The following is a 21,077-nucleotide window of genomic DNA, read 5'->3' as shown; positions in this document are numbered from 1 at the left end:
AAAACATTCACTACTCCAAAAGCTTTATTAAATGTTTGGATGTGACAAATAATATCCTTTATAAATCACAGGCGAACCTGCAGTGAGCATGTTTAGTCTTTACTCTTCTTTACTTGTGAAAAATATTTAATTGACTCAGGTAATCTGTTGTTTCATCTGTTTTGTTTATTAGAATCAGCCCACAGCTGCATAACACATTTTATCTGCACGTTATGCAGAATGAAAGTATATTTGGATTTCTGTGCTGTTGACTAAATGGACCATTACAAACCTTATCTGGAGCGTTATTACAGTATGTGAAGAGGCCCCTTAGGACAAAAACACAAAAACATCTTACCACGTGTCACATGTGACGTCATTATTCACTCCCATTCTGCAGTAGCTTGACAAGAGCGTAATATGCAAATCATGCAGTTTGTTTTACATGTAACAGTCAGTGCCAATTACTGGCAAGGTGTGGAAAAAAGCCAGCAAGTAAACATTACATGTGAAAGCTGATAAGTTGAAGACAAGACTTTAGCTGTCCAGTGTATAATTTACAATTGCTAATCTCATCTTTGTGGTTTGGCTCAAATAACAAATAACTTGTGACACAATAAAACAGTTTTACCGTAAAGCACTCATCACAAAAAAGGATCAGATAGCCAACTCGTGTGGGGACACGAGAGATTTGCAGCTGTCACCTGCATCTGTAAAAAGGTTTTCTAGCTTCTGTCTGTCAAACCTGCATGTGTAATTGTATTTTATTTATTATTGTTTTAACATTTATTTGTTTCCTTAATGTGCATCCCAACAGTGTTTACCTGTACTGCCCAGATAATTATAGGTAAAGAATCAGTTGGAATGCTGAGGTTAATAGGTTGAGTTTGCAAAGCTGGAGTTTAGCAGCGACTTTAGAAGATTGTAATAACATTTGTTTTACTTTTTCAGTGCATACAGGATCTTAGTTTTGCTTTGTTGGTTTAGAAGCTATGCTCCTTTAAATCTGCCTTTTTGTCAGACATAATTGGCTTTTAAATATTTAACAGCAAATCATATCATATCTGATCTTTAAAAAAATATTTAATTTCATTTTTAAAGTTCAGTTTCCTTTCTCTCAATCTCTACAAAGTCTAGAGTGGCTCTTGTCTGATAGGTAACGACCACGTTGATCACAGTGCAGCATATTTTGTTCATGGTAAGCTTTACACAAGTGGCAATTATCTGTGACATCTGTTGTTTTCAGAGGATAAAATCATGTGTACAAGCTGCTACTTAAGTAACATCTACAGCAGTGCCAACACTTTGACTAATGCTATAAACAGGAGGTAAAGACAGTGAATATCAGAGCAAAAACTACAGTTTTTAAAAACATATATTACAATGAACTCACCTAACCTCTCATCAATAACCGTCCTCTGTCTTCTTTGTCAACACGTAGTTTCAGTCAGATTTTTCTCTCAGACCCATAACCTCTCTCCACATCTTGAGTCTATTTCCCTGGTGGATCTGTGCACCTCGAGCCCTTTCACCCTGACAGTGAAGCACTACGATTAGATTGGCTGTCTAAATATGTATGAAAGTGGTTGATGGGCTGGTTTCAGATTTTGGCAGCTCATAATATCATCCTCATTGTGTGTGTGTGTGTGTGTGTGTGTGTGTGTGTGTGTCTGGCACTCGTCCAGGCTAGCCCAGGAATAAGATACACAAAAAGAAAAACCTGCTGCAACAGGTTCCAAAAGATCTACTGGTGCAGTCATTGGCAGCTGGCAGCACTCTCTTCCTCCTTCCATCAGTCTTTCTTGGCTGGACTGAATGGTTACTTGTCTCATTGGGACATCAGATACACCTCTGATCACAGCCAGTGGCAGAGAGCGGGCACTGTGCCCTGGTTTCTGAGCTCACTCACAGCAAAGGCTTAAATGTGATCCATTTCCACTTAACTGTTGCACATTCAAACCAACGTGCACAAGTAAACACAGGCAGGATTATATGAGCATTTCAAGAATGCAATAACACACTGAGCGCTACAGCTGGAGCAAACTGAACCACAAAGCACCGGCCACTCTGCTAAACTGAAGCTGTCAAGCTGGAAATGTCACTTTCTTGTACAACAAGTAGGACTTACTATCATTAAGTAAGGGACATACCCACCAATCGGGTTGCTGTGGTCTGCAGGATGAGGAGTCAAACTAATATCAGCATCAGGTAGTTCCTGCATTTGTTTTAGGATGCTCCATGGGGGCGTCTTTTCAAGGATTTCTCTTTCATAAGGAATTAAAGCTTAAGCTCTTCTCTGAAACAGTCACAGAACCAGTATGAGGCTCAAAGAGGCAGAGAAATAAAGGAAGGTAAGAAAAAGACTGGGAGAGGTATGTCAATACAGGTAGATTCCTATCCTATCCTTCCAATGAACCAGGAAAACTGCAGCAGCCTTAGCTCGTAGCTATACCTTGAACAAACCTTGTCCTCAGTGAGAGGGCGAGGCAGAATGACAGAGAGACAGAGGATTAATTACAGATTGAATAAACTCTTGTGTTACAGTGCAAGCTACTGCCGAAGGCTTTTTCTGCCAAAGATGGAGTTCTTGAGAAGGGTGTAATGTGGGAACAGATTCCAGGGGGCACTTCAGTGAAAGTCTCATTGTCTTCTGGGAAATAATTACTGCAGTGCATGGGTGTTCTCAGTTGCAATATCATGTTTTGCAGAGCATCGATATGTTATTGACACTTTTATGTTTTAAAAGCATTGGAAGTGTTTTGTCTACATAACTCTAAATATCACTAGTTAGTATTAATTGTAACGATCCTGACCTTAACCCAAAATTAATTTGAGTAAATTTATGAATGATATGTCAACTTAAACACCTTCATATATAAATAATGATATGGTGACAACTCTGGAAGTGGAAGATGACACATTTTTGAGCAAGTATGTTTTATTCTGGAAAATGCTCATCTTTATCGCTTCATTTAAGAAGAATTTCGACATGCTGACTCAAAATCCACTTAGTCATTTTGACTCATCCACTCTGCATCTAGTATTTCAACAGATTACATTTTGAACCATCAGCAGGATTTAGAGGTAATCTATAAAAGTCATATACAGGATTATAGTAGTTTATGTAGGATGGACCTGTTATTTCAGCAGCGGCTTGGACTCTGATAACTGATTGAAAAGACTTGCTGTTACATTATGAACTGATGTGGCCAATGTGCTTTAATGAGCGCAGTATATATAGGATATTTACATACTTTAACCATTGACAGTGAATTACTAACAACTTCTAGATTATTTGTCAATAAATTTAATAGATTCAGGATGATTTGAAATCAGTTTGTTGATAGCACCATAAGTTTATTTTTTTGACCAAATACATGACAAATTAATTACAGTTAGTTATTTAGCAGACGCTTTTATGAAAAGTGACTAAAGGCCAACTTAAGGATTCGACACTCTACCAACTGTACCACATTCAGCTTGAGCTGTAGCTGTAGCTTCTGTCAGTATCATTTGGAAATTAGTGGTAATTACCAAATGATCCTATGGTAACACACTAAACTAAGATGGTAAACATGGTTTAACATGTTAGCATTGTCACTGAGAGTATGACTCTCAATCAAGCTGATGCTGGCATTTAGTTTAAAGCACTGCGGTGCTTAAGTACGTTCTCTCAGGGTATAGTCGTGTAATTATTTAATCACTATGATTATGATGAATTGTAGTCTGTGAAACTGCTGTGGTACTGAGTTTTGTGATATGTTCATAGACTTTTGAATGTGAATTGTGGCCTGGTAGATGTTTTTCTATGTAGAAATGGTTGAAACTGTGCTGTCACACACTGTGCCAACAACAAATTCCAGCAGTTACCTTTGTGATCATTAAAGTGAATTAAAGTGCACTGAACTAGCAAAGGAGAAAGATATAAAAGGCTGCTTTGTTTATCCTGCTTCTACCACAACCTGTGTTGTGAAATTAAAGGTTCATGCCGTCCAAATTAAAATCACTGTCAATTTTCCATTGATCAACTTACTACTTTAAAGGGGTCCTACCATTGTGATTCATGACCCCATGAAACTAAGCTTGGTCTACACATCATCCCTTGTCTTACGCTGCATATGTATGTCCATGAGTGGTGAGCAAACCAAAAGCAAACCAAAACCAAAGAATGATTGTTCCTACACATTCCTGATTTGGTTTTTGGTTTGTAAGTGTTGTGAGTGACATGGCACAGCGTATTAATTAAGATAATATTAGAGACACCTCTGATGTAACACAATACACCTGGACTGGAGACAGTTTGAGGACACTTTACTATGACTTCTTTAAAACAAAACTTTAACATAATAAGCTTTGGGAAATATAGGGAGAAGTGACAGGGGTGAAATGCAACAAAGGTCATTTACTCAAAACTAAGCCCCAGCCAATGAGATTATGTATCTCAACCCACAAAGACACCTCAGAACATAAAATAAACACAGGTGTGCAGATAATCCAAGAATATCTGACAGTGGATTTTTAGTTCTTGAATTTAGTTGTGTTTTTACACAATTTTTTTTTTGTAAACCACAAAGTGAGAAGTGAGTACTTTGCAACTATTTTCCACTGGCTGTTTACTTTATAGTGGCTCTTACATGAATTAATGAAATTAAACGCATATATTTAATAGATTGTATTACTGTCATAGTAATTTAATGAAATATATTATAGCAAAGGTATAAAAATATTCATCAAACAGAAGATGAATATTTGCAGAAAGACTGATTTATGAGTGTCTTTTAAAGACTCAGAGAAAAACATTCAGCGTCCCTGAGGCAGTGAGATTTATAACTGAATACTTCACTTTTTGGCTCAGGTTGAGGTACAATATATATAAATTTATCATATCCCTGGGATATTTCATATTAAAATGTGCAGCTGTCTTGCAAAATGTAAGTGTAAATGAATGTTATGAGTATGTTTTATTTACAGTTACCATTTGAGATCACAGATTCAGGTCCCTTATCAAGAAACATGTTTGGAAAGGTTTAAGTACAGTCATGCAAGTTAATTTTTGCACCTGAGACCAAATACTAATCCATCCATTAATACAAGGCACAGAACAGAAACTCGACCGACTGATATAAAACCCATTCACATACTAAACGGAAAAAGTCCAAAAGTAATGAAAAGTAACATTTTATGACATAAAGATATTGTCTTACCTCTGATAACTGACGTCCATTATAACTTTCTTATTGTCCAGCACAGAGGAATGTTCACTAGATTAAAGAAAAATGTTTTTATTTCATGACTGCACATTCTTTTGACCTCTGTTTGCTACAAAATCCATTTTGTTCCAGGCCTTCTCATGCAGCAGATATATGGCTTCATGCCAATGAGTTCAATGAAATGTTTTCAATCAGTGATCTTTAAGTGACTTCCCTAACCTTCAATCATCTCCTCCTCGTTGACATTTGAATGGATTTTCCTTCTTTTCCTTCGGATCTCTTTAAATCAACTGGGAACCCAGTGCTTCTAATCCTATGGATGGGAAATGAGATTTGAGATCATTACACCTTATAGCCTTGGTCAAAAACTACAGAGAACCTTGTATCAAAAATCCTTAGATTTTTGCTTACCCAAAAATCTAAGGATTAATATAAGCTGCTTATCAGAAAAATTGGATAGGACCCTTTATCCAAATACAGCACTTATATCAAAATGCTCCAAAAAGTCTTACAATGTCCATAACTTTGTAGATGCTGTAGGAGAAGACAGTGGCTTTGGGTGGAGTAGCCAGGGGCAGCATTGAAGTCACCAAGGCAGAGATGGTACAAGGTAGCAAGACAGCAGGTGCATTATAATGGCAGAGGGCTGGATACAGTACATTCACACAAATGCAAATCAAACAGGTATAAATATTAAAATTTCCGTAAGAGTTTTGATATTATTGATGCTCCTGTAAAACAATGCCCCTCCCTGACATCAAAGATGTTTTTAACTAGGCCTTCAAGGTGCCACTAAACCATCAGTTATGTACAACAAGAAATTCTTTGTGTCTACAAGCACCCATTCATCCATAAACTTTACCTGGAGCCTATCCCAGCTGTCAGTGTGCAAGAGATAAGGTACAACCAGGACAGGTTTTGTGTCTATTTCATGGTCAACACTGAGAGACATACACAGACAGACAACCATTCACACTGACAGTCAGGAGTAAACCCATGCAAACACGTGGACAACCTGCTAACTACACACAGAAAGGACCACAGCTGGCCAGTGGGTTCAAATGGGGGATCTTTTAGCTGTGAGGCTGCAGGGACCTTACCACTGTGCTGCCCCTTCTACAATCACAAAATGTAAAACGTCCTTAAAAAGATGTTCATTTAGTCAGGATTTCAGGCAAACATGATTTGTAAATGCTTTGATAGCTACAGGAAGATTTACACCGAGAGGCCAAAATAAATTAGTATGTGATGAATATAATAGAAAACAGTCACAAATTATAAATATATAAACTTAAGAGGATTTCATTTAGGCTGTTGAAAGTCATGCGTGCTTTTCTTCTTAGTTAGTACCATTTTTTTAAATATGCTATGTTAGTTTTACTTTTGCTTTTAATCTGCTTGTGTAGCACTTTGATTTGTCAACAAATGTAAAGTGCTTTATAAATAAAATGAATTATTATTATTATTATTACAGGAAAAGTTAATATTTCTTTATGGGCAAATGTAAATCTTTAGAGAATTTTTCGGCTATTGTTTAGAACAATTCTAAATATTTATATATTTAACATAAGACAAGCTTTTGTTTTCTACAGAAAAGCTGATGGGACCAAAAAGGCACCCTGTAAAAGAAAAAGAAACACAACAACCTGATAATCCATCATAACCATGTTTGCTGTGGTGTGTAACTGAATTCATGCTTTTCAACTAAAGTTTTCTCTTTTCCCAAGAAATAGACTTTGGCACCTCAAAGTCTGTCTCACACCTTTTAAGCAATGGTATGTGTTAATCATTGTGTCACTCTTCTGTGTACAAAACACACTGCTTTTCGACTTTTTCAGAGTAGCAAAAACGTGTTGGTTTTATTCAGGACCTGGACACGCTCAACTTAAGTTACTGAGTGAAAAAAAAATTTGCTGATACAAAAGTAGTTTGTTTAAGGGATAGCACAGCATGTAATGTTGTACAGGCTTGACCTTAGGGCTATCAGGCTACAAGTAAGGAGGAACTAACTTTAGAAAGTTGTCAGTCAGCAAAAGAAGTGTCAGATGTGATTGTTAAACAGCATTCCTATTCTCATGTGACAAATTTATTGGGCTAAAAAAAACATAAAGGGTTTAGCCATTGTCTAAATGAACTGTGTATTCCACAATTACCAGGGAAATACTAAAAGCAACAGTGAAACTTGCTTCGTCAGCCTGGGTTAGAATGTTGTCTGTGATATGATGTTAATTGTCATACTCTGCAAGACATATTACACATGTGCAATAGGTGACCCATAGTACAATGAAAGGCCAATTAGAAGCTTTAAACTTGTATTAGAAATATTGAAACCAGTGGAGCATGTCTGGCTTAATTTACAATGTAGGTCTTTGTCACTGACGAGCAAGCTACTGTGAGGAGAGTAGATTCAGTGCTGGGTTTAGTTTCTGTATGGTGATTGTGGACTTCAGAAAATGATAGATGTTTGAAATTTTCATGTCCAATCGTGAACTATTTGATAATGTAGTCACTTTTTTCTGAATGCTGTTCTTTTAAGATTGTGTACTTATTTCATGTATTTTCAGTTTATATCTTAAAGAAACCTAGAAATAATTGTTTACTGTCATTCCAACCTTACTAATACAGAAAAAGCAGTTGCGATAAGCTAAGCAAAACTGAGATTGTGGACCCGTCAACATGATCCTACTTTACTTATCTTGGTCAGACATTATATGAAACAAAGGGTCACAATCCTTTCCTGGACATGTTGCAGTTAAGAAGACAATGCAGAGTAATATTTATTCCTCTAGATTGATGCCTTTGATCCATTGTGATTATAAAAGGTTAACTGCTGTAGTGGTCTCACAAAAATCTCAATTTCAAATATATATTGTGGATTTAAGAAATTAATTTAAAAAACAAAACAGGGCAGAAATAGATTTACTGCAATGAAAATAGAAAGTAAATAAATCGATGTGAGCTTTTATTACATCATCCCCAGTCAACTGTATGTTGCATGCATCATGGATTTGAAAACAATGTATAATATAGTAACACATAATATGCAATAACAATCTTCCCTAACAAAGCTTATTGTTTTTTTTTACTTTACTTAAGCTATGTCATGTAATGGATAAACAGCTCGGTGCACAGACAAACCTTAATAGTCACTATTCTAACAACATGTTGCTCTAACATCATTCTCTACAACTAAGACCAATTCTCTTATGTCCAATCACAAATCATCTGTTCATTAGAGAATCATTTTAAACACCAGTTTATACACAACGGAACTTTTATCTTTATTGCACTACTGATTCATAAAAGCGTCCATTTCATTTACGACTCTTAATGCCTTTCCTGCTGCAGTTGATCCAGATGACGACTTAATTTCACCAAGCAAACATAAATACAAAACCAACTAAAACATAAGCCCTGAATTTGCGTGTGTGTGAGGAGAAGTTTGTAAATTACTTATGTGGAATTGAATGATGCCGTTATTCCATGGAAAGGCCTCACACAAAGGCTGAAATGTCGACAAACCAGATACCCTTCCCATGTGTGCATGTGTACAGACATCTAAAGATAAAAAGACAAAGAATATTGCACTAAAGAGTGATGATCAGTGTTTTATCAGTGGAGGTAATGTTTGACTTTAGTTACTACTCACTTGAAAAGAGATTACAGAAAAGCATAAGTCACGGGAGAGATGCAAGTAAGTTACTAAGTCAAGCATAGGCCCTTGACTACAGTGACATCACTACAGTATCATTCAGAAATGGAAGGAATAGGAAAACACAAAAATCTGTCTAACAAACTCAATGGCTGTGCAAGTACAAGACCAGTGAGGGAGACCACAACATAACTATGAGGACTCCGCAGGAGTTACAGTTCGATCCCTGGGCCCCAGCTACATGTGGGGCATGTGTCTCTGGGCAAGACACTGAACCCTCAACAGCCCTTTCCCATCCCCAGCTGTGCAGAGCCGGTAAAAATTGGGGAGGGTTGCGTCAGGAAGAGCATACGGCGTAAAAACTGTGCCAAATCAACATGAATAAATAAATAATACTAAACAAATAAATAAACAGAGCGTGTAGCACGTATGATCAAAAAACGTGCAGTTCCTCTGTTCGTCCACATGACGGACCTGAGCGTCCACTATGATGTGCACCACTATGGCTTCCTCTGTTTTGCTGAGCTGGTAACTTTTATTTACCCGACAGACTGTCAACAAACTAACCTGGCGTTTCTGTTAGCATAGTTAGCTTGATGGTTTACGCCGTAAACTAGAGGAGCTAGAGGGGGAATTAGCATTTGACCTGTGCGTGTTTACTCGGTGAACCACTGTTCGTGTTTACAGCTGGTTCCCATAACTCGACAAGAAACACATGGACGAGTCGGACACGGCAGCCATCCTTCCCGGAGATGTCCTCAACGCCACACCGACGGACGATCACACGGCCAACAACGACTCATCCAGCGGCAATAATGAGGCTGACGTACCGACAACCCTCTCCGTGCGAGCACTGTCTCCATGCTCGCTGCCGGTGTCGGTGGAGCCAGTGTTGTTCCTCTCCATGTTTTCTGTGGCCCTGCAGGCGCCTCTGTCCACCCAGTATCTGTGGGACCGCATCAGTGAAGATCTTGGCTACAACGGTTCCAAGAGGTCGGAGTGCAGCAACGGCTCCGTGCCCCCCGACCCTCTCCAGAAGGTAAACACCGGCCTCTGCCGGTTTACGGTTCCTTATAATGTTCCCAGTCACATAGTCACATTTCTGCAGGACTCCCAGTAAAACCAGTCCGCTACTGCTGCTGGGGGCCAAACAAACCGACTCGTCTACATTTACATACATTTACATTTAGTCATTTAGCAGACGCTTTTATCCAAAGCGACTTACAAGTGAGGTACAAGCAAGCGAGAATCTAAGTCAAGGAGAAAACATCAAAGCAAAGCAAAGCGAAAGCAAAGTCCTATCAGAAAAGTGTTCACAGTTCACGAGATGCAAGTGCAATTGGTCTAGATGACACATTGAGTAAATATATTTAACACCCTGATACTCGAGCTGTGGCTGTAGATCTGGATCAAACCCTTTTCATAAAAAAAAAACCGAAGCTGCTTTTAACTGTTGCTGGAGTCCACATTGTTAAGATATGATAAATCTGTAAATGTAAAGCCTGACATCAACAGGGAGAAAATACCTACGATATCGCTCCTTCAGCCACAGTCACACAGGGGTTGAGATTTGCAGGCAAGCAGGGATGGTAGCCTGCCTACCATCCTCCTTTCTGCCACCTCCTGTTCTGTGTATTGTGGCATCCCGAGGACTGAGCTGGTCTTTCTGATCGACTTATCCAGTCTCTTCCTGTCTGCTGTAGAGATCCTGCTTCACCAGCAGAATGTTGTTAGTCCAGGTCTGATAAGTCCCAATATAGGAGTCTTAAGATCTGATCCTTCATCTTATGGCTGGATGGGGACATGAAATGCAATTTTCACAAATCTGAAAGTTGGTTGGTTTTTAAAGTATTAAAGCTTTAACTACAATGTCAAACAGTAATTAGTCGAATAAAAAGAATACAGTCAGCTCATGGGCAAATCCTGTTTCAATGTCTTTTAATAATTTTAAATAACTGGTGTCAGGTAGTTAAGATGTAAGGCAAACTATGATTGAGAAACAGAAAATCTGGAGGGAACTAAAGTCCAAAGTAAAGTAATGGTGATTACAACACCACTAATGTGAGACACTGTATAGTGTACAGTGTCCGAGGCTGTTTTAATCTCTCTGGACAGTTGTTAACATAGAATAATTAAGATAAATATTACAGATTGGTATGTATTTTTTTTTATTGGTAATTAGCAGAGAAAGCAGGCAGTTTTCAACATTGAAGGTAGTGCTGGTAAAGACATAGAGAACATATTTGTCAAGTACATAAAAACACAATAGGAAACCAACACTGAGGAAGCTTATTGTTAATAGAAATGTTTTCTTAAAAAAATATTAAGTTAAGATCAAACGTGTGCATTACACGGACAAAAGAAATACAAAAAAGTATAAATCTTTTTGGTGTAACAAGGAAAAGGCCACAATGAAAGTGTTTTTTTTAAAACAGCATGCAAAAACTACATAGATTTCAAGAGTCATATTCTTCTGTAAATAGCCTAAATAGCATATTCAGTGTTTTAAAAAAAGTCTTTGTGATGGGGGCAGCTTTAGCTCAGTTGGTAAAGGCAGTCGTCCACGGTGGTTTGATTCCCAGCTCTGGCTATATATGTCGAAGTGTCCCTGGGCAAGACACTGAACCCCTAACAGCCCATTCCCCTCCCCAGCTGTGCAGTGCCGGTCCAAGCCTGATAGAAATTGGGGAGGTTGCGTCAGGAAGGGCATCCGGCGTAAAAACTGTGCCAAATCAACATGCGGACAATGATCCGCTGTGGTGACCGTGAACCCACGGGATAAGCCGAAAGGACAAAGAAAGAAAGCCTTTGTGATGAGCAGTCAAGGAACAAGAACTTAAAGTCATCATAGCACTTAATCCAGTAAAACATCTGACAGGAGGAACAGAAAGTTCAAAATAAGCAATAAAGATGTGATGACCATGCACAATTTGTTTAAAACCAGCAGTAGTTAGATAGAGTGGAACATTTGTTATACACTCCAATAAGTAAAACTTAAAGGTAAATGCAGTCACTGCTAGGGAAGTGAAGACACCTAAAACGCTGTTAACCGAAGTGTGGTCGACCAGGTTACATTTGTTCCTGTAATTTTTTTCTAGGAGGTGGAAACCTTAACAGCTCACTGGAATCTGTACATCAGCTTGGGGGGCTTTACTTTAGGCCTGTTGGTGGTGCCACTCTTGGGCTCTTGGAGTGACCTCGCAGGTCGCAGGCCAGTCCTCATCCTCCCCAACTTTGGCCTGGCCTTGCAGGCAGGGGTCTACCTAGTGGTGATGTATCTGAAGCTGCCTGTGGTCTACTTTCTAGTGGGCAGGTTGCTTAGTGGCCTTTTAGGGGATTTTAATGCCATCCTTGCAGGCTGCTTTGCATACGTGGCTGATGCCAGTGACAGGAAGTCTCGCACCTTCAGGGTGGCAGTGCTAGAGGCCTCTCTGGGCCTTTCAGGCATGATAGCCAGCATCATTGGAGGCCAGTGGCGGAAGGCACAAGGGTAAAAAAAACATTTTTGTTGCACAGGCACAATCTCTAGAAGATGCTTCAAATAATTCACATAGATCAGAATCAAGAACATCTGAGTCTAAAATCAGTGCTCATGTTTGTGCTTATTTGTACTCAGGTACATTAACCCATTCTGGTTGGTGCTGGCCACCAACTTGGCTGCAGCTCTGTATGCCTTCCTGTTTGTACGTGAATCTGTCCTGCCAGACCCAAGTGCAAAGCTTGTCACCACTCGCCATCATAAGGCTGTCTGGCACCTCTACATAACAGGAGGCAGTCGCAGTGCGGCCGGTGGAAGATTTCACAGATGCAAGCTTTGGCTTTACACACTGTGCTTCTTTCTCGTGGTGACTGTACACTTTGGCTGCCGGGACCTGTATGTGTTGTATGAGTTAAGCTCACCACTGTGCTGGGGGTCAGCCCTCATTGGCTACGGATCAGCGGCTCAGCACCTGGCCTATATGAGCAGTCTTCTGGGCCTGAAGATCATGCAGTACTGTCTGAAGGACTCCTGGGTGGCTCTCGTGGGACTGGTCTCCAACATCATTGGACTGCTGGTCTTCTCTGTAGCTGACACCACCCAACTCATGTTCACAGGTGAGAGAATCTGCAGTGAGTTAGTGGCCTTCAGATGATATTTTAAACAACCTTCTTATTAAAGTTACATGTTTGGTTAAAAATGTATTTCTAAAATTTATTTATAAAAAAGACAATACTAGTAAGATGACTTCACAGTCCTATTACACCAAGAAATATTAAGGATGCCCTTTATTTGGCCAAGTAAAATCCTGTTATGGATTTTTGTGGGATTATCCTTTGCATTAAAATTTCCCATAAGTAGACATTTTATAACATTGTACTACATATTAGCATACTAGTTTTGTTTGTATTAGGCTATGCCCCATTATTGCTGCTTTCCAGTTCTGCCAAGTGGTTTTTAACAACGTAAGCTTTTTTTTTTCAACCACCAGTGAAAATGATCTCAAATCATTAATAAAATATCCTTCATAATGCAGCTTGGCGTTTGATAGACTGAGTCCTGACTAGCGGACACTAAAAACCTGTAGACCCCCTGCCTGAACCCTGATATACTATTACTAAGGTAAACATCTTGAAGTGAAAATGTGTTTATTTGTCTTGCACCAGGTTATGGTCTATGTTTCCTCTTCATGGCTACGACGCCTGTGCTCAGGTCGAAGCTATCCAAACTGGTGGACCCCTCAGAGCAAGGTCAGTGAATAGTCATGTGCAAATACTATGTTTGAAACAGCTTGCCACATCAGACTGTGCATTGGTTTAGAGATGGGGGGGGGATTTTATTTGGAGGACACATCTAGAATTGAGAACCTGCTCAGAGTGTTAGCTGTGTTGTGCAATGAATTAGTGACCTGTGATAGGATGAGGATTCTACAGGCACAGACTCGGTCCTACAGGTTTTGTACATAACACTGTACTTACTCTCTTCTCCCAGGTGCTCTGTTTGCCTCTGTTGCCTGTGTGGAGAGCTTATGTTATCTGGTGGGAAGTGGTGTCTTCAACTCCCTGTACCCAGCCACCCTGCACTTCATGAAGGGCTTTTCCTTCCTTTTTGCTGCCATCATCCTTTTAATCCCTGCTGGAATAATTGGGTGAGACTGCTCTTGTCTATCTGTTATTGATCTGTTTTTTTTTACTGTGCATAGTTATAAAATCAAACATTTAACACGTCTGTGAAACAAAAACCCAATCTATTCACACCTTATTAATATAAACGTTATAAATGAATCACATGCTTTCTCTCTAGGATCCTGCAGTGTTTAGACCAGAGAAGAGACCACATATCAACATCCTGATGTAAATAAAGGCAGAGTACAGGATCCTGTTAAGAGAGTTAAAGTTCATGTCAGTTTGTGAGGTGAGCTGCTTTGACACAGAAACCTTGATCAAACTCTAAGGAGATGCTGGAAGAGACTTTAGATATAAACACAATGATGGACCTGCTGACTGTTGTCAAGTAGCTCAGCAATGGGAGTCTTAAGATAGGTCACACCAAAGTGATCACGACTAAAGGATGAAGAATCAACGTTGTGATCCCCATTAGCTGAAAGAAAATTCCACTCTTTTTCAGCAAGATATTTCCATTCTAATGTTTGAATCCAGTATCAAATGAGGCGATACAACCTCCCCTGTAGCCTAACATTACCCAAAAGACACACCATACAGTTTTGAGATTTATAGCAGTTGACTTTTTAGAAGGGAGGTGGCAGACTTTGCTTAGTACTGAGAAATGTTTTAATGGCTACAGTTCCCATCATATGAAAGATTGGTGATATGTTAATGAACCATTCTGAAATAATGACTAATTTGAGCACACACAGTGCAACTTGGAAAACATACCTGAGTATGGTGATCCAGTATATGATAATCCCTTTCCTGTCTATTGACTTTAATTATCACCAGTGGAAAGTAACTCAATACAGTTACTCAAGTAATTTTACTTAAGTAAAGGTTAGTGACTATCTAACAACACTGGATAGTCCCTGGATCCCTGAAGCCCACAGCCTACATGTAAACAGGGGTCAAGTCTTAGTAGCATGATGAAGAAAGCAAGTGCCAAGTCTGCTATGAAATGCACAAAGGGAAGTAACTGGGTTAAGTCATCTACTGTGATTTATCGGCGCGAAGATTATTTTAGATCATGAAGTTAAGCCATAGTTGCCAAACCACACAGTCATGTTGCACAATATAAAACATTGTGTAACATAACTTGTTTTTTATAACAACTTCTGCTTCTGCAATGTTAAGGTTATTTTGTTTAATGGAACAGCAGTGGGCAGTTTGTAATGAAGATGATTGTTTGTGATTGTTGAGGGATGTTTTTGTTTACAAACCACACACAGATAAATGAAGCTCAAAACTACATATCACTGTTTAAAATACATTTTATTTTTGATCATTTCCAATAGACAGACCAGATAGTTTCACACTGAAAACATAAAAAAAGGTGGTTTACCCTGGTTTACTGCTTCAAACAAATCCATGTCAATCATACAGACAGACAGACATTGGAGGCAAACAATGTTAAGGCAAGATAAGAAAGTCAGGCTATAGTTATACATGGTTTTGTTGAACAATATGTGACCAACACCTCTTGATGATTCATTGGCTCAGCTTAATTTGAAAAAGTTTCCAAATTATTTGCCACTGATCTTTAGTATTTCCACAAACATCTTATTGTGTATCGTATTACTGCATTTCTTTGTTTTGTTAAACTTTTGCTATTAATAGACTGAGGGAACAAGGATAACATTTCAGCTGCATAGCGGACAAATAATTACTTGTCAGATCTAACACTGTGGTGAATGAAACCTCATCAGCAGCATTAAAAAGATTGATGTATTACACTATGCTTCTTTATACTCAATGAGTTAGTGCATTTGTGAGTATTGCTAAGCTAGTAACATTTGTATATTCTTTTAGAGAAGGAAAAGTTTAACACTACACGGCTGTTTTTTTGCTGCCTGTACACTCCTTAAATCTATATTTGGTTATATTGTTGGTGCAGACAAAGAAAACTGAAATGTCTGTAAAATCTGCCTTGGTCCTGTGAATCTGTACTGCGAAAGCTAAATAAAAGATAATTGCATATTGCAAATTTATTAAGACCGGTGTGTTAGTGGATGCCTCAGAAATTGCTATTGATGATTTTGCTGGATGCCAGTGATGGCTGATCTATCACAGTTATTTTCCTGAGAGAAATAAGGCGTACGCCGTACCTGATTACACATAGACAGCAGTGTTAGCATACTAAGATCAATGGCCTAGATTTCATACAATCCAAAGTTGCTTTTTTTATTTGAATTTCTAATTTTCAATACATTAGGTTTACTAATGGTTTGTGTATGTGAGCATATCATCTAATCAAATTAACTTTAACATGCATTAGGGCATAGCAGGGAAAGCTGCTGGACACTTCACCATATAGGCCATGTGGAATTTGGGATCATTGAAAGTTGTTAAAGAAAAGGTTAAATTCTCTTTATGTTTTATTCAATTCTTTTTCTGCCCTTTGGGGGCATCTGGGCAATCGGTTTGGTCTTGGTGTCTTTTCAGAAAGCGCAGGATCTTCTCGATCGTGGCTTCCTGATACTCATGGGACCATCTGTGTCAAGAGACAGCAACAGGTAATGGATGATACCCATTAAAAAAACAAAGTTAATAAAGCATTTATAAGAAATAGAAGGCATAAAAATAATATTATCCTAAAATGTTCCTGTGTAATTATCACACAAATACAACTCAAATGATTACATTAGCTTTTAAATCTGTTGGGAGAAAGATTTACCCTCTTTATTAGTTATTGTCCCAATTACATTATTATACAATGACTCACTTGATGCCATTGAAGTTGAGGATAGCTCTCATGTCCTCCGGCAGAGACATGGGGTCAGGCCACATAAAATTATCGGTGACAGGAACTATGTTCTTCTTACCAGCCAAGGCTGTGACTATCTCCTGCAAGATGAGATGAGATGCTTAATTGTAACATCCAGACATGTTAAAATACAAAGAAATGCAGGAAGTAAATAACTGTGATGCACTATTTTGCTTCAAACAGACAATATGGATGTGACCGCATAGATAAAATTGCACAAACACATGCAATTCGCAGGCAGTCTGAAAAACCATACCAGTTTCAATTTGTTCACCTATTTAAATTTATATGTGATTAATTAAGCCATGATATAATTTATTAAATGCTGTTATAAAGTGATAAATTCTGATAAAACTAGAGACCAGATAATGAGACACACACAACACATAGCCCCTCACATGCAGAGAATGGGAAACGTCTGACCTTATGCACCCAATCCTTCATGGCAGTGTCGCCCATGCACTTATCGAGAGCATTGGCAGACAGGACCAGAATAAAATTGCGTGCTCGCTGTACACTCTGAATCAGTTTGTCTTCAAATTTGCCAGCCTCCAACTTTTCCACATCTATGAAGACGCTGTATCCTCGAACCTGAAGGTGCACCTTTAGAAGACTTGGGACAGAAGGAGATGAGAAAGTCAGGAAAAAGTGAATGTTGATGGTGATGATGAACAATAGCATCTGCTAAAGGTACATTTTGTACTGTGTGTAGCTTTGACCCTGTATGTATCATTTCAAGGCTTGTACTGATATAAGAAAACCCCAAACAAATTAAATCTTGACGTTTTCATTTATTAATGATGTTTGCGTGTACTGTCATTCTGCTTCAGCTTGACAGAAATTATTCAAAGCCCAAAATTGCCATGACAGTCATGTCCATAATAAGTGTATAAACTTTCATTTACAACTCTACTTCCTCTTCCACTACTCTTGTTTCTGTTCTCACCTGGCCAGCTGTGAGCCAGTAGTCCGACGATAGCTGATGAACACGTCGGGCCCTGCAGGCTGGGCATCTGTATGACAGGGTTTTAAAGGCTTGCGACTAGCAGACAGTATCATGGCTCTGTGGACCCCGTTGTCTATGTGACAGTCTTGCTGGAGCTGCTGATCTGTGATGTGCTGGATGTTGCTGCGATCGACTCCGGACTGGACCAGGCCGTAGGTGTATTGGCGAAATCGAGGATCCACCCCAGCTAACCAGTCAGCCATGTTGTTAGGGTCACATGTGGAGTAGTTGGCATACGTTTTCAACACACGCAGGTCTCTCAGGAACCTGGAAAGTTGAAATGAACAAATGAAGCAGGTTGTACGTTTGCTCACATCCATGTGTTAAAGGCTTTTCACCACTTGCCTCTTTCGAATGAGTCCTGCAGTCATACCCAGATCAGAGTTCAGATCCTGTTCTGTGATGTTCAGCAGGAGGTCTCCATCCACCTGGAGCTCCTAAACAGTTAAGTAGGTGAAAATATGTCAGATACATCGTTGACAGCTGACCTCTGACTGCTTAACTGACCGAGGTTTTACTCACCTGGAAACAGTCACTGAAGGTACTGAACCCGACTTGCTGGAGCCAGGTCAGCACTTCACCGGTCTTCCAGTTGGGCACACATGACAGGATATGTTTGGGTACTTCCTCTCCCATCATGTTCAGTGCCCTCTTGGCAAGGGCACAGGCGGTGCCATTACTGGAGTACATTACAATTCTTTTAAGGCTATTCACTGCTCCAATCTCTTGAAATATCTTTAAAAAGTAGGAGAAATTAAATCTCAGTCACAACAAGTCAATGAGAATATTACCTACATTTTGAGCTTTATGAGAGGCAGACAGTGAGTGTACCTTAGTGTTGCGCTGACGGGACTTGATGCTGGTCTCAACGCAAAGGTAAAAGGCTGCGATGCACTTTCCCTCCACCCTTGTGCCATCCAGTAGTGGCAAGAGGTGCTGCAGATCAGATGCCGTCCTGCCCTGCATGCAATCTGCACTGTCCAGTAAACTGCGGGCAAAGTCATCTGGATCCAGTGATGCTATGAATGGCTCCACCAGCTCCAAGGTCCCAGATTTCACCACTTCTTTCTCAATTTCCCGGTTTGCAGCTAACACAGTCACGGCCAGGCATGCGTAAAAGCGAATGAGTTCCTCCTCTTTGGAAAAAGCCAATGGGAAAAGCCACTCAGCTGCCTGTTTCTCTATCATTAATCGTTGGCAGCGATGGCCTCCATACATGGCACAGTTAGCCAGGGCTATAGCGCAGTGCCGCAGCACAGTGGGATCTGTACTTCGGCACCAGAAGAGGAGAGCATCCAGGGCACCGTTAGAGATGAGGTGGACAGATGTCTCTTCAGTGTGTTTGAACATGTGTTCCAAGATCCCTGAGACACTACGAGCCAGCTGGGCGTCCTCCTGCTGTCGTGTCAGGTTGAGGATAACACCCAGACCCATACGAGCTACATAATCTCTGTCAACAGAAAGTTAACACAGTCACAAGAAAAGTGAATGGAACTGTTTACAACTTCCCACTTTTCTCAATACATTGGTTAAGAAATGTGACCTGAACTTCACCAAAGGCACAAATATGAACAAACACAATATTTCTAAGCTGATAAAACAAAAGTGAGGTTAAAGTGAGGTTTAATTTCTGGTAATTGAACTGACTTCAATTCATTAATGAAATACATTTCACAGTAGTATCAGGCAACCAGTACTAAAACACTTAATCACTGAATGATTTTCAAAACTCAAGATTTTTTTATTTATTGATTTTTTTTCCTTACATATTTTCAATTTGTACTTCTGGCATTTTTAAAACTTTTTAAAACTTTTGTTAACAATCATATATTTGCTTAAAATTATCAACATGCTAAGTGATAAAGTAAAGTCAGTGTCTCATCAACACAGATTTAGAGCTGATCCGTATAAATAACTGCATTTAACATTTACAATCCAATAAAAACGACGTTGCATTAATGAGCTGAATATTCAAATATTTAATATCGCACCTTTCTGTTTGTTCTTTACCTGTTCTCTGCGATCAGTATCTGCTCTAGCAGTTTTGCAGATTCATATGTGATCTCCAAAGCAGGTGCCTGCAGGAGCTGAAGCAGCAGCTCCAGCCCTCCCTCCAGACGGATCCTGTTGCACAGCTCTTCGGCCACCTGACGTCCAATAGTGGGTAAAATCCAGGCCTCCTCCACCAACTGAAAGATCTCCGCGATGGCCCTGCGGGTCTCATCTGAATGAGAGGTGTCTTTGGCTGGCTTCAGCCTCTGGATGGCAGAGCGCAGGGCGGGTAGAGACATGGTCAAAACCGCCTGGACATCGGCACTGATGCCGGGAGAAACTTCTCTTGGGTTGGATACTGATCCAGATCCGCTCCTCCCTCTCTGCAGTCGGTTACCACAATCCGGGACAGTGAGTCTGTCTGAGCTGAACATGATGGAGAAACGTCGATAGAGCCTAAACAGGAAGAGCGTCAGGGTAAAAAGCATCTACAGCGGAAACAAGTGTGTGAGCAGAGGCTGTGGGTGCGTGTTTAATTGTGTTTGTTTACAAAGGTCTCTGCTTCCTGCTATCGTCCTTGCAAGCGCAGCCTGCTCCAACAGATGCACCAAGCAAGGCCTGTAATGTAAATCAAAAGTGTCAGCTTTCACCAAATTACATCACTGTCTGAATGTCAGGATGCGAGAGGATTTTTACGCAGATTCCATCCTTTACAGCTGCCGCTTTGTCTTTCTTATCTTATCAAGCACTTTAAAGAAATGTCCTGAATAGGCAGAAGCCCAGCATGGTGGACCTCTAAATGTTAAACCACAAACTAAATCCTACTTCTTTTTCCAGACGAGTAAACAAAACTGTTGTCATCTTTGTCTTGCATTCACAGAGGTCTAGCAGACAAAGAGGGCTGCTTCCTCTGCATCTCACGGGTTATTCTTTTCTTGACTCCGCATCCGACGCAGTGTAGCGTCTTGTTTCCTGCAGAAATCTCCGATTTGTTAACGCTGTCCGGTAGCAGCACCTGCCCTGTCGCATCCTTTGGTCAGACGCAGCAGACTGTGGACGTTTTAGGGGTCTGCACCGCCCACCGGCTCAACATCGTCAGAGGTTTAAGCAGCAACCCCCCTCCTCCACTGTCTCCAAGCAGCATAGCCGGTCAGAATCTATGTGCTCACCATGATCAGACCCTCTGCTGGAAAGACTGGAGAACCACATCCGGGCCAGCCCGTCTTTGTTTGTTAGTATGTGGAGAAGGAGGATTACACTTGAGTCATTTTCAATTAAAAGGAGATTTGTGCCATGCCTAAAACATGTGGAATTAGTTAGTAGTAG

At 39.9% G+C, this 21,077-nt stretch overlaps 3 protein-coding genes across 9 annotated transcripts in view; 1 reads left to right on the top strand and 2 right to left on the bottom strand.

The window, feature by feature from the left end:
• foxn1 (forkhead box N1) overlaps window positions 1-10,499 on the bottom strand; it is an 18,234-nt gene extending 7,735 nt beyond the window's left edge. For 2 of the 6 annotated variants that reach the window (XM_067507529.1, XM_067507526.1), the window contains exons 1-3: window positions 10,372-10,499; window positions 5,409-5,502; window positions 5,184-5,240 (exon numbers count right to left, since the gene is read on the bottom strand). In XM_067507529.1, the coding sequence (XP_067363630.1) occupies window positions 5,184-5,203 (20 nt within the window). In that variant the 5' untranslated portion in view covers window positions 5,204-5,240; window positions 5,409-5,502; window positions 10,372-10,499. Of the gene's footprint in view, window positions 1-1,372; window positions 1,541-5,183; window positions 5,503-10,367 lie in introns of those variants that run through there. The other 4 variants (XM_067507527.1, XM_067507528.1, XM_067507532.1 and 1 more) reach the window with 4 other exon arrangements.
• On the top strand, window positions 9,323-15,983 carry slc46a1 (solute carrier family 46 member 1). Its single transcript, XM_067507534.1, has 6 exons — window positions 9,323-9,880; window positions 11,940-12,331; window positions 12,458-12,936; window positions 13,486-13,569; window positions 13,811-13,967; window positions 14,123-15,983. The coding sequence occupies exons 1-6, from the start codon at window positions 9,557-9,559 to the stop codon at window positions 14,169-14,171; spliced, it is 1,485 nt and encodes a 494-aa protein (XP_067363635.1). The 5' UTR covers window positions 9,323-9,556; the 3' UTR covers window positions 14,172-15,983.
• sarm1 (sterile alpha and TIR motif containing 1) lies at window positions 15,243-21,077 on the bottom strand. 2 transcript variants are annotated; one of them, XM_067507524.1, is made up of 10 exons: window positions 20,577-21,077; window positions 20,302-20,369; window positions 19,770-20,207; window positions 18,591-19,209; window positions 18,282-18,494; window positions 18,105-18,196; window positions 17,700-18,026; window positions 17,177-17,366; window positions 16,712-16,833; window positions 15,243-16,480 (listed from the first exon to the last, which is right to left on the bottom strand). In XM_067507524.1, exons 1-10 carry the CDS (start codon window positions 20,610-20,612, stop codon window positions 16,369-16,371), a joined length of 2,217 nt encoding a protein of 738 aa, XP_067363625.1. In that variant the 5' UTR covers window positions 20,613-21,077; the 3' UTR covers window positions 15,243-16,368. The 2 variants fall into 2 exon arrangements, with proteins under 2 accessions (XP_067363625.1, XP_067363626.1); XM_067507525.1 differs by having other exon boundaries at window positions 19,770-20,369.

Source organism: Channa argus, chromosome 6 (assembly GCF_033026475.1).
Source record: "Channa argus isolate prfri chromosome 6, Channa argus male v1.0, whole genome shotgun sequence".
In the NCBI taxonomy this organism is placed as follows: domain Eukaryota; kingdom Metazoa; phylum Chordata; class Actinopteri; order Anabantiformes; family Channidae; genus Channa; species Channa argus.
The sequence above is the reverse complement of the archived record's forward strand: the minus strand, read 5'-3'. Positions and strand labels throughout refer to the sequence as shown.

Excerpts from the sequence above, each read along its gene's own strand:
- slc46a1 (XM_067507534.1), top strand. The coding sequence starts at position 9,557 with ATGGACGAGTCGGACACGGCAGCCATCCTTCCCGGAGATGTCCTCAAC. Across the intron at positions 9,881-11,939 it reads CCCCCGACCCTCTCCAGAAG|GAGGTGGAAACCTTAACAGC; the intron begins GTAAACACCGGC and ends ATTTTTTTCTAG. Across the intron at positions 12,937-13,485 it reads CACCCAACTCATGTTCACAG|GTTATGGTCTATGTTTCCTC; the intron begins GTGAGAGAATCT and ends GTCTTGCACCAG.
- sarm1 (XM_067507524.1), bottom strand. The coding sequence starts at position 20,612 with ATGACAACAGTTTTGTTTACTCGTCTGGAAAAAGAA. Across the intron at positions 18,027-18,104 it reads GCAGGACTCATTCGAAAGAG|GTTCCTGAGAGACCTGCGTG; the intron begins GCAAGTGGTGAA and ends TCAACTTTCCAG. Across the intron at positions 16,834-17,176 it reads TGAAGGATTGGGTGCATAAG|GAGATAGTCACAGCCTTGGC; the intron begins GTCAGACGTTTC and ends CTCATCTTGCAG.